The sequence below is a fragment of the Fringilla coelebs genome, assembly GCF_963513975.1.
Source record: "Fringilla coelebs genome assembly, chromosome: 3".
Classification (NCBI taxonomy): domain Eukaryota; kingdom Metazoa; phylum Chordata; class Aves; order Passeriformes; family Fringillidae; genus Fringilla; species Fringilla coelebs.
In genome coordinates this window covers 92,327,127-92,343,871 of record NC_140030.1, presented here as the reverse complement: position 1 = coordinate 92,343,871, position 16,745 = coordinate 92,327,127, and the positions used below count along the sequence as shown (strand labels likewise).

Below are 16,745 nucleotides of genomic sequence, written 5' to 3'. Positions count from 1 at the left end.
CTAATAAAAAATCACTGCTTTTAGTTGTCTCCTTCTTTTTGTTTGCAGTAATGGCACACATGTACCTTGGCACTTGAAAGGATTCTTCAGAGGCTCAGACTGGGTGGCACAGCTGGCTGCTCAAGAGCAGTGGGGTTATTTCATTGTGCACACTTCCTGGGAGTGGGCTGTCCACGGGAAGGCCAGGAAATGAGGAATAGGGGTGGGTCTTTGCTAGGAGCTCATTCAGCAGAATGCTAAACCACAGCTTCCTAAGCTCTAAGGCAGTCACTGACAAAGAATGAATGCTTTGTACAGCTGCTTCCCCATGTGCAATTCCTTTCTGCAGGATAAATTGCCTAATTCATTAGTTGTCTAACATCATTTCTGCAGTCCCTCATTGGATGCAGCAGGCTTCGGAATAGTGTTCCAAACTGTGCAGTGGGAATAAAATTAAGATATTTTAAATTTTCTAAAAAATTTATTATAATAAATATTTTTAATCTTGGAATGATACATAAACTAAGCTTTATTTTGCTGTTTGATGTAAAAAGCCCAAAATGTATCCTTAATAATGGCCTAAAAATTGTCCTTTTTCTACCTAAGAATTTTGGAGCAAAATTTTGCTGAGAGTTGTTGCCCAGAGTTGTTTCTATGAGATATATGGGAAAAAAAAAACCCCAAAGCAACATAAAACTCAAGTTCTACTGATGCTGGTAGCACTTCAGAACAGCTCAAGCTGACTGCATAATGATTACTGAGCACAACTGTCAGGTTCAACCTAGGAATAAAAATAACACAGGCAAAAAAACGCCCAGACTTGGAAACACTTATGCAAGATGTGTCCTTTTTGTCCAAAAGGTCAAAAGTTTAGTGTTGTTTTGTTTTGCTCAAATAGAATATGATGGTATTATTTGGTTGTTTGCATTTTTAAGTTCTCAAATTAAATTTATCTGCAATAACAACTTTGTTTGCTTCCTGGAATAGAGGTTGGGATTTAATTTTGTTGATGGTACAGTCATCTCCGAAGCCTCATTGTCTAGGAAACAGTAGACTAGCTTTACACATGGCATGGTTAGTATGTGAAACCGATATGTTTTTCAGTCCACATTTACAATTGGAACAATTTTTTTCCTTTTTCCAGCACAAAAGACCTTCTAGCACATCTCCTTCTTAAGGTGGTTTCAGCTGCTGCTCTTCCTTAAGAACGTGAGCAGAGTTGAAATCACTTGCAAGGCCATTCTGCTCACTGTAAGTGTTTGAACCCTTCAAGTAAGCAGAGGGAACAGCCTGGTCAGGCCAGAGAGAGTTGATGGAAGTCTGGCAGCGCTCTTCCATGGCCTCTTCAGGGGTTACCTCTAGAGAGGACAGGAGCAGACCTGTGTCTCACAGGCACAGCGAACAGACAACTGCATCACCACAAGGGAAGATGCAGTTACACAGAAGGCAAAACATCCTCACCCTGGAGTGCTTTTGTAAAGGTGCAGGCTCTCTGGATGGGGCTGTCAAGTCTCTGCCCTCAGCTGCTTCCGTGCTGGCATCAGCTGCCTCTGTAGGTTGGAGACCATCACAGAGTTGGTTTGGAGGTAGATGATGTTTGTGGCTGCTGGGGAGGGATGAGAGAGAAGGAAGAAGACTGGAGAAGTTGATCTATAAAAAGCACACACAAGGGACTTAGGACTTTAAGGACAAGACGAAGTGCACTGTTGCTGTCTGGGCCCAAAGGGTCTTTCTGGTGGTGCTGAGGGAACCTGTGGAGCGTCCTCTTCTACCTTCCCTGATGGCCCAACTTTACCAAAAAACAAGGGTGAGGGGGAGTCGTGGGGCCGAGCCATGCTGCTCCCTGCTCACAGAACCACAGTTACACGGGATGCACAGGACTGGTTATCCGACCCAGCTCCCTGCCCCGCACAGGACACCCCCAGGAATCACACCATGTGCCTGGGAGTGTTGTCCAAACACTTCTTGAGCTCTGCCAGGCTTGGTGCTGTGACCACTTCCCTGGGGAGCCTGTTCCAGTGCCCGAACACCCTCCGGGTGAAGAACCTTGTCATGATATCCATCTTAAACCTCCCCTGACACAAGTTCAGGCCATTCCCCGGCTCGTCCCGGTGTCGCCCCGCCCGGCTCCGGGATGGGCACAGGGAGCAGCCCCTGCCGGTGCCCCCTCCGCGGAGCGCGGGTGTTCGCGGGCCGGCCCGGGATGCGCTGCGGCATCCGTCCCGGTGTCTGTCTGTCCGTCTGTCTGCGTGTGTGTGCGAGTGAGAGCGGGAGGGTGCGGGGGCTGTGCGCTGCCCGGCGGGGGCGGCGCTCGCTGCAGCGCCAGCCCCGCTCCCGGGCGGTCACGGCGGACGCGGCGGGGGCGGGGAGCGCGGCCCCAGCGCCCGGCATGAACCCGCGGCGGGGGCTCGGAGGCGGCGGCGGTGCCGAGGTACGAACCTCCGCCCCCGGCAGGTGCAGGGTCCTCCCCCCGCCCGCGGCACCGCCTGCCCTAGCGGGGCCGGGGCTCGGCGCGGTCCCGCCCGCGGAGAGCCGAGCCGAGCCGGCAGGGAGGGGAAGGGTAAGCGAGGGGAGGGGAAGGGAACGGAAAGCAAAGCAGAGCAAAGCAGAGCAAAGCAAAGCGTGCCAGGCCCGGCCGCGGGCGCGGGAGAACCGAGGTGAACCCGCGGTCTGCGCCTGCCCGCCCGGCCCGGCGCTCCCGCCTCCCCCGCGCTCACGCCGCCCGCCCCCCTCTCTCCCTCCGCAGGGAGCCGCAGGGCGAGCAGCGCTGCCGCGGCCGGGCCAGCCACCTCCGGGTCCATGAGCCGCCGCCAGCCGCCGCCGCCAGCCCAGACCGCCGCCGCCGCCGGGCCCAGCTCCCCCAGCCCCGCCGCTTCCGCCGCCGCTCCGCCGCCCCGCCGGAGGTGAGTCCCGCGGCCGGGCCGCCGCCGCCCGCTGCCTCCCCGCCCCGCGGGCCCGGGCTCCTGTCAGCCGCGCCGGGGCGGGGGAGAGGCCGCCGGCCGCCGCCGTAGCGCCCGCCGCCTTTCCGGGGAGGGGGAGCTGGAGGGCGGCCGGGAGCACGCGTGTGCGCCCCGCCGGGAGTGCGGGCGGGCGTCCCCCGGAGCCCGGGCACGGAGGCGGCGCCGGCCGGAGGGTCCCGCCGGAGCCTTCGTGCCCCCGGGGCGGGGGTCGCTGCCTGCCCGGGGCCGGGGCCGGGCGGACACCCGCGCCTCGCCCCCTCGGGGAGCGCTCCCCGTGCCGCCGTGTTCTTGCTGTCCCCGCTCGGGGAGCGCTCCCTGTGCCACCTTGCTCTCCCTCTGCCCGCAGGACGGTCCCGCGCCCTCCGCTGTGAAGAGCATGGCCGTGACTCTAGAGCAGGCCCAGAAGCTGGGCTACACCTGCCTGAAAGCACTCCTCAGGTTCGCTTTTATGGTCGCCAATAACCTGGTTGCTATTCCGTCCTACGTCCTTTATTTAATTGTGCTGCAGCCTCTCCGAATATTGGACAGCAAAAGCTTCTGGTATATCGAAGGAGTGTTATTTAAATGGCTTTTAGCTATGGTGGCTTCCTGGGGCTGGTGGGCAGGATACACAGGTAAGAATGTCTTATTAATTTAAAACGTACTAATGTGTTAAAAGACTGTTTTCGTAAGGGGGGTATCTGAACGTAGTAGATACGCAGGATGTTCTTCCTTCAGTTGTCTTACACAGATGTGGTTTTGGGTTTAGATGCTGTGTACTGAAACATTTTTTAAGTTATAGCTAGAAACTTTCTATGTTTTAAGAGGTTTGCAGTCAGTATTTTGTGCTAGTGAAATGGGAAATATGACTTCTCCTTAGTATCTTGATCACATTATTTTTATCACGAAGAAGATACATCTCCTCAGAAGAGAGTTGATTTGTAGTGTGCGTGTAGCTAGTAGAACTAAACTTTTCTTATATTAAGTGTGTGCATCTCTAAATCATCTCCCCTTAGAAACATCAGGAGACGAGGCTAAGAAGTTTGACACGAAGCTCATGTCAGAAGAGTAGTTCTTCTGTTCCTTGCAACAGCGACTGTCTTTTCTGCCATCTCAGAAGGGAGGGAGGCAGAGGGAACCTCTTTCATTCAAGTAGTGATACGGAATATTTCTCAACCCTATGACTCTTCATTTACTGTTAGCAGGGCTAATTACAGTATCTGTAGGGTTTTTCCCTCTGCATGCTTGCTTTGTGGTTATTACTGAACTTGTTTTTGCTCGTTTAGTATTCATAGGCTCATCAAGGTGATGGACTGAACTGAAATATTAAGGAAGGCTCTGGTCTTGTCCTCGAATGCACTGATTTTCATCCTGGCTACTGCACTTCATGCAAAAAAACAGCCATCAGTTCTTTGTGTGAGCTTTGGAAAGGGAAGAAACGAATCTATTGAGCGCAAAGTATGAGCAGCCCTCCTAAAATTCTTTCCTTCTCTTCTGCCCAGGCTGCATCTGCAGGTCTTGTGTAAACAAGAAAAACAAGGAATGGCAGCAGACAGCTCTGGAGTCTGGTCAGACTCCTGATTAGTCAGAAAGTCAGTGTTGGCCCAGACGGAGTCTTGTTAGGCAACGAGAGCTGACGCCTCAGTGCCAGTGTGGCTTTTGGTACCCTGTCCTGTGCCTTTCCGAGATGCACAAAGGTTCTGTGGATACTCTAGGTGAGCTTCCCCTTCTTTTTAAGGACACGGTGGCAGCAGCAGCGAGCTAGACTCTGATCTGTCGGGCTAGAACTGTCGCAGCCTTGCACTGCTTCAAAACTGCCTTGCCTGGTACAGCTCAAGCTTATCCAGAGATGCTGTGTAAAGACCTTTTTATATGTTTGCTCATTAAAAGAAGTCCACATAGTGTTTGCAGTGGCAGGTATGCTTGTAAAAGTCTGCTTTACGTCGTAAAGCACAGAGGCCTTCCAGAAGGAAGGACTTTCAAGGTGTCTTGCGTATTATTAATTGGAAATGGGAAAGTTTACAGCCATAATGGTGATGTTAAAGTCATACAGCTCATGACCCCGAGGATTCACTGTGTGTACTGAATGTGCTGGTTAAAATTCATTGTCCCATGACAACTTTTGAAAGCCATTTCCTCAGGGTAGTTTTACTGCTGACTGCAGAACTGTGTGGTTTCTTTTGCCTATTGCTTGGAAGGTGGTCTTAGCATGATCTGCATAGCCTAGAATCTTCCTGAAGCATCTGTTAGTTGGTATTGCTAATGTATTTTGACAATTTGAAATCACTTGTTTTACAGTCTTGGAATGTCTTAGTATATTTGTTTGAAGTATTTACAGACTGCTATGCAGTAGTGTTTTATAGAGTAGTGTATGGGTAAGGAGGCCCTTCTTTTGCTTTTCACTATGAAGCATGGCTTTTGGGGAGGATTTTGGGCAAATGCTTGTATGAAAGTTTAGTTTAAATGCATTCTATTTGATACAAAGGCGTTAATGTGTTTTATGCTGAAATTATATGAATTAGCAAAACCAGCTTATTTCTTTGTCCTTTCTTTAACCTCATTAGTGCTCTCTTCCACTTGCAGAACAAACCTGGAAAGTGTGTTATTCTGGCTTCAACATATGCAGACAGAGTAATCTGGGTGTCTTTTTGCAGATTAATAGATTTATATAAATTTGCCACTAGGTTCCCTGTTATTTATACAGTATGACATAACTAACTCAGAACTGAAATACTGCTTTATTAGAGCTGCAATGATACGTCTGAAAGACATATTGCTGCAGAATTCTTCTGTTCTAAATTCCAAAAAACTAAGTCAAAGGTAGGCTTCAGTATGTCCTATCTTTGCAAAAGTAAATACAAGACAGTAGATATGCATGGGTTCATTGAAAATATTAAAGTTTTTTTCTTTTGAGTAGCAGAGTAGTTGGTGAAGGTTTTTCTGTTGGTTTGTTTGTCTTTAAGAGGGTAACCAGATAAATAAGTTTACTTGCCTTTTAGTTGGAGGGAGTGGTCTGCTTCAGTTGTGTTGCAAGTATGCTTTAGTTCTTTTGTTTACTTATTTTTTTCCCTTTCCAAGCTTGGGTCATCTCTTGGGTAAGAAGCGACATAAACAATTTGTAATTAACGACTTAAACTCAGCCTGCAGAATAGATTCAGGGCGGACTTTTTTGCTCCCGTAATTTGTGTGTAATGTGTAGGAGAAAGCTCAACACCAAATGAAGAGAATATGGTGAGTGCTAGCTTATCCTTCTGGGCTTTGCTGCTGTTGCATAATTGTTGGTATATTTTATTAAATATAGCTGGAAGAGCTGAGGAAGAGCTCCTGAATCACGTCTGCCCTTCTCTTCCTCACCCCTGTCTAAACATGGGGGTTTTTGTTAGGAACATTGAGGATTTATGATCACAGAAATTACCTGATCTGTGTCTGTATCAGTACCTCTGATCTGTGCTTTTTGATAAATGTAGCTGTTTCTGCTTGCAGATGCACTTGCTATTATGTAAAGAAATAGCATATGACTGGACAAGCACATTAAAGAACGGACTGAAAAAGAAATTGTAAAGGTCACTGTCCTCTCCCTAATCTTTTTCTTCTTAAGATGCAAGTATGAGAGAGAACTTGTGCATAATTGGTTTACTTTGATTTTTAAAGGGCAGAGTATGATAAATATCTGTGTTGTTCTCTTGAGCTCCATAGGGTTTCTTACAAAAATGAAACTGGGTATCTTTTTACGAGGAGTATACAGACAGTCTAGCAATGTTATTTGATTTTTATATGATTTCAGATAGGCCTTCTTATAACTCTCCTAAATCTCCTTATTTAAAGACATTTTTAAATAAATGTTTTGCTCTTGTAGGATCTGTTCATCCAGGGCACTTGGAATTTGCCTGTTAGTATGATTTGAAAGGCACCTTTGAATAATACTTCTGAATATTTTCCTGCATTTGTTGGAAGATGCATTCTAAAAAAAGCAAACTCAAGAGTGCTTGATCCTTTGTTGGCAAGTACCTTTTCCCCCTGTACTATAATTTGTCATTTAATATATGAGTACACCAGACAGCACTAAACAGTGTGGTAGATGGGAGGGAGATGGAGCATATCTGTGGTGGTGAATTTCTGACGATCTTTCGCTCACCTGCAAAACTAGTTTTAAAGCAATCATCTTAGAGATTTCATCTTCTTTGGTCCAGTATTGCAGACCAAGTGTAATATCCATGTAATAAATCACCAAAAATAGGACTGCTAGAGAGAAGCTTGCTTAATTAATTACATACAGATGAACTGTTTTGTTGCCTCTCCTGCAGTCAGCATGCAGGAGTCGGTAGGAGCCTGTGATGGTGTTGTTGCAGAATTGCAATGAGGAGGCTCTGGGACTCAGAGCAATCAGCTGGCAGTGCAGCCCTGACACTGGGGATGCTGATGTTCTGCTCCACGGTGCTCCACGCAGCTCATCCCACTGTAGGGAGCGGTGCTGGTGCCCAGCCTGCGCCTCTGGCTGCGGGTGGGGAGGGGCTGGCAGGGTGAGCATCCTCTGGCTGCAGCAATCAGCTCTTCCCCAAGCACCAGGGCAGAGAAGGCGTGGGCTCTGCAGGCTTGTGTGCACATGGGGAGGGGGTTTCTTCAGAGCTGTGCCTGGAGTATTTAATACTCCAGCAGCAAAGAGGACACCTTGACAAAGCCTTGCGTTTCAGCCTCTCGGTGACACACAGGGCAGTGTTGGATAGCTCAGTGGGCTGTGGGCAGGTGGAAGGGAGTAATACACCTGTTACCACACACTGAAAACTATTAGTGCTGTGACTGTGCTTGCTGGTATAATGATGCAGTGCTTAATTAAAAGTGGACCAGTCCTATGGTGTTACTGTGTCAGCCAGGATGGTGACTAATTTTAAAGAGTGTCTGTAAGAATTGTCAGGTTCTGTCAAGTGAAGAGAATTTCTCTTTCCTTCTCTGTTCAGCCAAGTAAAGAAAAGCTGAGATTGAGATTTTGATTTTTAGTTGTCCGCATCTCTTCTCCTCCCAAGTGATTTAGTTTTTATTGGCTGATTTATACATGTGATTAGAATGAGACCACTCTCTAATTTTTTCAGCAGTCATACCTTTTTTCCTTCTAATGCAAAATCTTGTTTCCGTTTTATCAGTCAACAGCCTTAATTCCTCTAATCGTCTAAGAATGCAAATATTTTTGTCTTCCGGAGCTGTGAAAGATACAGGTGGAGTTGCTGTGACAACACTTCCTTGGTGCAGACAACATGTGCTGTCTGTGCTGCTCCTCGTGACAGGTTGGCCCCTCTCATCGGGCAGGAAGTGCAGCAGAAGCTGAAGGACAGCAGATAACGTAAATTTTTTGTCCCATACAAGGCAGGCAGTGTTATTTCAGGAGACCTGTCTGTGCCTCTAACCCTGCCATTGGTTCTGCTCTCCTCAGTTCCTACAGAGTGATTTTTCACTGGCAGTATTTTGCTTTTGGGTCTGGTCACTACTCTGAGGACTGAGCAGGGAGAGGCACAGGGAAACAACTTCTGGTTTGAGGTCAGGCAGTGTATGAAATGGAGAAGGAAAATGGTTCTTAATAATGTTTTTTTAGAATGTGCAAAAGTACCTGATTTGACTCAGTGGATTTGGGTAGCAGTGTACTGCACATAAACTTCTGGTTTATGCTGGGGGTGTGCGTTGAGTTACCAGGCAGTCTCTGGCTTAAATGAAGCTTTCCTTGATGTGTAGGTTATGCTGAGATCAAGCAGGAATTTGTGCATTCATTATGGTGTTTGTAAGAGGAAGTTTGTGTTTACCTTTGGAGCTGTCTGGATAAGAAAAGGTCAGAGTTGGATGAGTTGGGGACATTGGAGCTGTTTCCACTGCGGCCTCAGAGCAAAGGCCCCTCTCAAAGGCAGCTTTGCGTAAGAGGAGGGAAGGTGTGCAGTGAACTTGGTGTCATCTTCTTTGTGCGTGTCATGTGTCTGTACAGAGTGCTGTACAAAGACCCTTGTCCTTTTCTGATGGCATGAGAAATCACATCAGAAAATCCCCATATCTCCTTTTTGGGGACATAGGTTACAGTTACCATACTTCTTTGTAGTTCATCTAATGCCAGCAAATGTAATCTAATGTGTCAGAAGCAGTAAAGCTTGTAATTCATTTTTCTATTGTATCATTTCACTGTAAAGGGTCATTCCAAAAGATTAGATAATGAAATATTCTCCGAGTTAATTTTTTTTTTTTTTTGGAAAGCTGCTGCCTCCTGGCACAAAGCTTAGAGTAAAAGCTCACACTATTGTTGTTTGTTGCTATTTATGTCCTTTTAAAATTTCTTGTTTGTTTGGGTTTTTTTTTCCTTTTTTCCCCCCTTTTTTTACAGCAGGTTAGTCTCTGTTCCTGTTTCACCTACTCTGGATAATACAAGAACTATTGCAAGCCTACCAAAGCATAGTAAAGATGAAATTATTGATGAGTACCTACACAGAAAGGTGTGATTCTATAATTTGGAGTCCAGCAATGGCTGTGGAATGCTTCTAAATTAGCTCATATGCTCATAGCCAAAGGAAAGTAAAGTTTTAGCAATTCTGGGTTCCGTTCCTCCTTATAGCTGTTTGCTATTTTTAGCATGTGTTTTTATCCCCCCTAATTCATTTGGGCCGTTGTTTTTAGCATATCTATTGACATTAGTCTTCTTACTTTTCCCTTCATTACTGAAGGGTTATGACTAAGAATACCTGAGAGATGTGTCTCTGTTCTCCTTACCTTTTCCTGTTCTTTTCCTTGATGGTAGGCTTTTAGGAACCATGTGAATTTATACAGGAAAGCTTTTGTCCAGCTCTGATTTGGCCAAGCATAATCTTAGAGAGCTAAATACTCTGTTCACAAATTCTTTGCAGTGAATTTTTTTTGCACTTGAACAGTGTCATCATGTGTATTGAAACATGTGAGAAATTATGCCTTTATGTCAAAGATGCGATTTCTCAGTCTCATTTAATGTAACTAAGGCATGGAAGTTTTGGAGATTTTCAAGAAAGCTGGAGGAAAAAAAATTGAATTTTTAATGTGGAGAAGAAAACTCTTTTTCTCTGAAGTTTTGTTCTGGGAAATTACTTTTTTAGAATGAGACTCAAACAGATTAACAGAATACATCACTTTCCCTTTTTCTGTCATGTGTGTGAGAGGGACAGAAAAGTCTTGCCAAAGGTTAGTTTGGCAAGGTTTGAAGGTGCTGAAAAATGGTAGAATTGTGCAACCCTAATTAGACTGGGTAGTTAGTAAATCCTTTATGGGATATAATCGTAGTGCTGTAACTCTGCAGGGTGAACTGAGCCAAAGTACAGCTCCAAGATATGCAATCTGCTGTGTGTGTTGGAGTGGGATGTAAACTCTGCTGCTGGGGATGACGCGCCAGATGCGGGACTGCGTAGGCACGGGATGGCCCTGCTCTTGCAGCCACGCAGCTCACATCATAGTCCAGCCACTTGTGTGTGCACTTACTGAAATAAATAAAGCTCATATATTTGCATTCCCCAAAATGTTCCATGACACCAATGGGGATTCTGTGTATGAGGCTGTTCTGTGTTTTTCCTCTCCTCCCACAAAGCATTTAGAGCAGAGAGTGCCACAGAGGAAAGCCAGTCCCAGCCTTTCAGACTCATCCTACCACTGCTTCAGTTTTATTGGCCAAATATTTAATGATGTGTGGTGGTCTGGATCACAGCCAGCTCTGGCCTCTGCTAAAACTACCCATCCAGCCTTTTTTTTGCTGGGTGACATAGAAGACAGAGTCCCTAACCCAGTTCCTTTTGTGGTTGAGAGAAGGTGCAAACAGCAGAGAGAAAGAGGAAGGAAATGCATCTTTTGATGGCAGCACCAGCTTTAGTGTATTTTTTAAACTGCTGCTTATGGCCTCAATTCAAGAGAGCAGTCCCATGCAGGATAGGGCTTTAGCATGTGAATGTCACTGAAGTAGATTTCTTCATCTTTTCTTACTATTTTCTTAACTGGTTGATGTTGTTTAGACTGGAACAATGCCTTCTGCCAAATTCTTTTAGAGAAGAAAACTAAGCCTAGGGTGAGAGCAGAGGGCTAGGATAAACTGAAAACTAGTTCATAAAGAAATAAGTTCTGGTGGTGGCTCTGGTGCAAGCTCAGCAATGGGGTTTCTCTCAAGTTTTATATGTGTACTATTTGAATTTGTCAGCTACAGAGACAGTTGTAGAAAACTTCAAAAGTACTTAAGCTGCATGAATAGCCAACACAATGCAGAAGTTGTTTGGTGCTGAACAATATAAAGTAATAAACATTTAAGTAAAGTAGCAGTTTAGGAAATAGATGAGTGTTGTGGTGGAGAGCTTAGGGAAAGTTTTGTCCCAGTGAACAACTATACCTTCTGTTAAAAAATTTGTAAAGAATAGAAATGGAGAATAATACTAAAAAAATATCAGTGGTTCACCTTCACAGTTCAGTAGTTTCATCTCAGTTGTTCTAAAGCTATTGAAGAATTAAGGCCTCTCTAAGAGGGTCACCAGCCTCGTTAGTGCAGGCTGAAATCAAACCAGAACTATTTCACTCACAACTGAACTCAAAGCAGAACCAAATTGGACAACTCAGTGATTCTGCTTCCTGGGCAGATTGGAAAAGATTCAATCTCCTTGACTCTGTGTAAAGGAGAAGGTAATTTTTAGTGTCCCCATTAAAAGGTAGAACATTGCAAGTCTATGAGATTTAATGAGACAGTAGTAGCTGGAGGTTATGTTTAATTTTTTCCTTAAATACTTCCATTATACCTTTTCACAAATGCCTTGCCAGATAATGCCAGTGGTGTTACTTCTTTTGATTCATACAACATAACCATAAAACTTCTTGTTTAAATGTTGCAGTTCTGAAGGGTAAGGAATTGTCCTTTTTTAAGGAGTTTATTAGTTCATAGCTTAGAGACTAACCTCAGTTTTGTAATTTAAGTAAAGGAGGAGAGGAAAGATTAATAGCTTTATTACAGCTTCTCACTTGTGTGGACCTAAAAATAGAAGTGGTGTTCTAAGAGCAAGGAGCAGAGCTGCTGCTGCTTGGGAGGACATGGGTTCAGGAAAGTTGACTCTTTAGGACAGTGCCATTAGTGCTTGTGGAATTGGGGCTTTTTTGGTGGCAAAAGGGAGGACTTTTTCTGACTTCTCTTAAAATTTAGTTTAATTTGTTTTCTAGCATCCCATAGTTACGAGCATCTGGAGTTTCTGTGAAAGTCCATAGTGTCTGTGTTTGCTTGCCAGAAATGGGGAAAAAAACCCCCCCATCAATATTAAGAACACATACTTTTGGTTAGTTTAAGCAGCAGTTGTGTTTGAGTGTGGTGTTTAAGGTGGGCCATCGAACACTATTTTAATGTAATTTTATGACTTGGGTATTTATTGCCCATGTAGATAAATGTGACCATGTTTAAGTATAGTTTCCTGATGAGATTAAGCTACTTGTTTAACAGCTATCCTTTCTCTCAGCTCTCCCACACTTCTGATTTGCTTCCTTGCAGATCTGTCTGCAATGACCAGATGGTTCAGATTTCAGGCATAATTGTGTTCTCGTGAGTTCTGTGGAAATTGACAGCTGAGCGGAGGAGAGAGACCTAAGTTTGTGCCTCAGCTGAGGGTGCTGCAGGCAGACTCAGCCATTGTATGTCTTGTTTGACATCTGCTGCTTGTTCAAACAGTGCATCAATGATTCAGGGTTTGCCACAGTGCCAGCATATCTTGTCCATCCCGTTGGGGAGAACGAGGTTAGACGGTGGGTTTTTGGGAAATCAGCATTTGTTACTCCTGCTTCTGCTGCAACACATTAACCTGGCAGTGGCAGATGGTGCTGGAAGCAGCATCCTTTCCTGTGGGGTTTAGTACACCTTGCTTATCATAGTATTTTAGATCCAAAAGGCATATGCAGAAAACTCTTTACTCTTAAGATTTGGAAGAAGGCTAACTGGTAAAAGAACTTAATATATTGAGCTTTTAATACCTTCTACTCTGTATTAAACAGAAGTTCATGTAGCCTCCTAAAAAGAGGACTGGAAGGACATCAACCTGACTGAAACTCCATCCTGATTTTGCCTAGGATAGTGTTAATTTTCCTCTTTAAACCACATCAAGATCACAAGAAAGAGCAGTCAGAGTCAAAGAAAAAGTCGTTGTGAATCTGACCGAGGGACATGTAGAAACATGAAGGTCAAGGTATATTTGAATATATTTGGGAAAACCAGGAAGAGAGCAGTGGTGTGGTCTGTAAGCAGCATGAGAGTCTGTCAGGAAGGGTTCTGTACCACTGTTGCACCACTCTTGAAGACATCACATTAGAAGAGTGGCCTCTTGAGTTTTGTACCCTGAACCTGTCCTATTTTGATATGCATAAATATATATAGATGGCCTGGCAAATCTCCAACTCCAATAGCTGCCAGTTTGCTTTCCAAATGCATTCTTCTTTCTTACCCATTTTTATTTCCTGTGGTTGTCTCTGGCATGAATTCAGTTGTTATTGCTCCTGTCAACAGCCTTACTTGGAAATAAATAAAACCATAGCCTGTGTATACATTAATAGAGAATGAAGGACCTGTGAGGTTCAGTTTACATTTATAAAAATGTTTCCAGATGCAGGCATAGTTAATATAAACATCTGTTAAATCTCTTGCATGGAGTGAGTGACATGAAAATGAACAAATGAATAATTTTTGTGTTTGGAACTCTTCTGTTTGTATTATCAAACCTAATACTTTGGTCTTCTAATGCAGTAACAGAGGAAGGGAATGGGACAACAGCAGGGTCTTTGCCTAGGTAATTCTGTTGTCTTGGTCAACACATCTCAAAACACTCAAGATCATTTGATGCCTGTCTTGGGCTTCTCAAATTTGATGTGATTTCTGCAGGCTGGAGGAGCGCTTCTCTTCCTCCTCTCTTTCAAAAAATACTGAAACATACCTTTTTTCCCCCTTTGTTGCTCACCTTCTCTGATTTAACATCCTACTGAACTTTAAAAGCTAAAATACAGGGCTGAGTTCATGTAACCATGAGTGGTGTCACTGTGTGTCACTCTCGGAAGGCAAAGGGTTGTTCTGGGTGGCTGCTGTGGGAAGGAACCCTAGGAGGTGGCCTCCTCCTTTCTTTTCCAGTCCCAATACCACCCTTTCCTGATACTTTGCAAGAACTGTGTGGTAAATCTGGCTGTCTGGTCACTCATTGGGTTTGAGCTGAGGCATTTTCTTTGAGCAAAATATGGAGGATTTGGTTGGGTAGGTAGAATTCTATGTTTGAATGGTACTGACCAAAGTTCTTACTCTGTAGGAGTGCTAGACTTCTGTAGCCTAATTTAAAAAAAATTTTTTTTTGCCTAGTTTTCTTTTTGTTTGAAGAAAAAGTCATTTGTAAGACTTCTGGCAAGAGTTTCAGGAGTAGAATAAGCCAAGGCACTAGTAGCCACATGTCATAAGAAGGTGCATTCAAAATGCTTACAGTGTCCATTCCTACCCACGGACTTAAAAATATTCTCATTAATCATTTCATTGTAAAGCAGAAGTTTGAGAATCATCATATCTTCTTTCATTTGTGGCACCCTTCTGTATTTGAAATGGAAAAGCTTATTTCCACAGTCTCTTTCACAGCTCTGTTGTTCAGCCTCTTTATGGGTGCTCTCTAGATAAACTGCTCTGCACTGAAGAAGTTTTTAACAACAGTCTGTTTTGTTTTTTTTTTTTTTTGTTCCCCAACATTCTTCTGCTGTCATTTTCACCGTTCTAAATCTATTGAAACTTTTTTTAATTTGAGCTGTGGAATTCTTCTTTAATGTAAGGAGTGAAAAGAGAGAGAAAAAGAGAAGCCTCAATTACTGTCATTGCAGTAGCATATTTCACAAATTGAGCCTGAGTATTTCATTGAAAAGTGCATCCAGTCCTGGTCTGTGCACCGAGGATGAAGGATAGGTGTTGGAATCATCCACGCAGAATGTTTCAGTAAATTTGTTTCTAGGGATCAACCATTTTACGTTGCTAAAAAGTACTGCTGAAGTACTTCTAAGTAGTGTCTGTTGGCCACAAATCCAAGGTACTTCTTGCAGTTGTCAGCAGGTGTAAGAGGATTATTTGTTTTGTAATAGTAACATATGCCAGAGAGCTAAACTTTTGGTAAAATTAGGAACTGTAAACTTTCTGCTGCTGCTTTCAGATACATCAGCTAGAATAATATAATGAGAGGGGCTATTTTTTCCTGCTAATTGCTTGATTTGTGATGGCCTGACTCTGCCATCAAAGGTATTACTTCTGATGTTATGATGGGCTTCTCCTTACTGTTAACCTGAATCCTGGCCACACACTTAAAAGTCGCTGAACTGGTATAGGATAACCTGGGGCAAATTTAATAAGAGGTTTTGTTCTCTTGAATCATTTGTTGTGTCATACCAACAAAAGTAATAATTAAGCTTCCAGCTAGAATTGGTATCATACACATTCCAGCATGCTTTTCAAACTTACTGTGGCCTCTTGTTTTAATAATGAAATTTGCATAAACAGAAACATAAAACGAAATATAGGAATTTGCTATTGTATTTATTTGTATCATTAGCTTCTAATTGGTTTATGATTAAATTATTTCATTAAATTTGTGGTAACTGAACATCATTTCCCCCAGCCTTTATAAAATCCATTATTTGGAAAAAATTACCCTGGTATCTAACAAGTCCAAGGGACAGTCTTTTCACAGTTCATGTTACAGCTTCCTTGTTGTAAAGACTGTTATTTTTAGATGAGAAGTTTTTTTAAGTCCTTGAAACATAACGAAGGAAACATTTAACACTTCTTTTAAAAGGTTTATCCTTTTTTCTTGCATCTGAATCCACTTATTTTGTGATGCTTTGCAGGCCTTTCATTTCAAAGTGTGCCCCTCCACGCTGCAGGTTGAGCACGTCCAGTGCCTGGGTGTGCTCTGTGGTGTATGGCCACACTATCCGCTGGAGCTGGAGGATGGCACAGAGCTGTGTGGGTGGAGAGGAGAGTAATGCTGCAGCTGTTGATTAGCAGCCAGTTTTATGGCTTGAGGATATTGATTTTCAGATTATGCTACATCTGCATTCTCAGTGTTCTTGTGATCATTCATGTGCTCAGTAGCCATTTTTGTTGTCCAGACTCGACTAAGTTGAAAAGATTTAAATGGTCAATATCCTTCAAGTGGAGACAAGCTCCTCAGTTCTGAGGTCACTGTGAAGAGACAACAAATAAATGCAGGGAAGAGCCTTTTGCCTTTCCCATGTTGTCTGTTTAACCAAGGTAATCTAAAAGGAAAGGGTTTTCCTGGCGCTGCTTCTGTGTGGTGATTGTTTGTACTGAACAGTGAGCTGGGCTGAAAAACATCGGCTGTATGACAAGGCATCATCATGTCTTCTTGTGGTAACGTAGGCAAGAACTGAAGAATATGAAGAGGTAACTGCAAGGTGTCATCTTGGTTTAGGTAAACAGAAGGTGATGATCAGAGCTAGGATATAGGGGTGGTCTTACCACAGGTAGAATCTTGACTTCCACTAATAGTATTGTTTTCTTGACTTGAACTTTCAGCCAGTGATTAAAGTCATGCAATTTGTTTCCCTGAGGAGGAAAAGCAGATTAAGACCTGCTTTTGTTTGTTTGTATTTAATCAATATGACTTATTTAAAGGATTTATGAAGTACCATGTTTTTCTGAGCCCAGCTTGATTTGAACACTGAGAAAATGGTTTCCTTTCTTAGTAGTATAATTAGTTTTTTTTTTAATGTAGTTTATATTTTGAAAAGCATGGTCTTAGTTCTTCACTGTTGTCACTCTGGCAGCTTTTCTTGCTGTGTATCCTTTTG

General features: G+C 43.8%; 1 protein-coding gene across 2 annotated transcripts in view; it reads left to right on the top strand.

The window, feature by feature from the left end:
- Positions 1-2,312: 2,312 nt before the first annotated feature.
- Positions 2,313-16,745, top strand: part of LPGAT1 (lysophosphatidylglycerol acyltransferase 1) — a 60,942-nt gene continuing 46,509 nt past the window's right edge. Inside the window, exons 1-3 of one of the 2 annotated variants that reach the window (XM_084203466.1) lie at positions 2,313-2,410; positions 2,726-2,882; positions 3,286-3,553. In XM_084203466.1, coding sequence (XP_084059592.1) covers positions 3,316-3,553 — 238 coding nt within the window. In that variant the 5' untranslated portion in view covers positions 2,313-2,410; positions 2,726-2,882; positions 3,286-3,315. Of the gene's footprint in view, positions 2,540-2,725; positions 2,883-3,285; positions 3,554-16,745 lie in introns of both variants that reach the window. The other variant, XM_084203467.1, reaches the window with a different exon arrangement.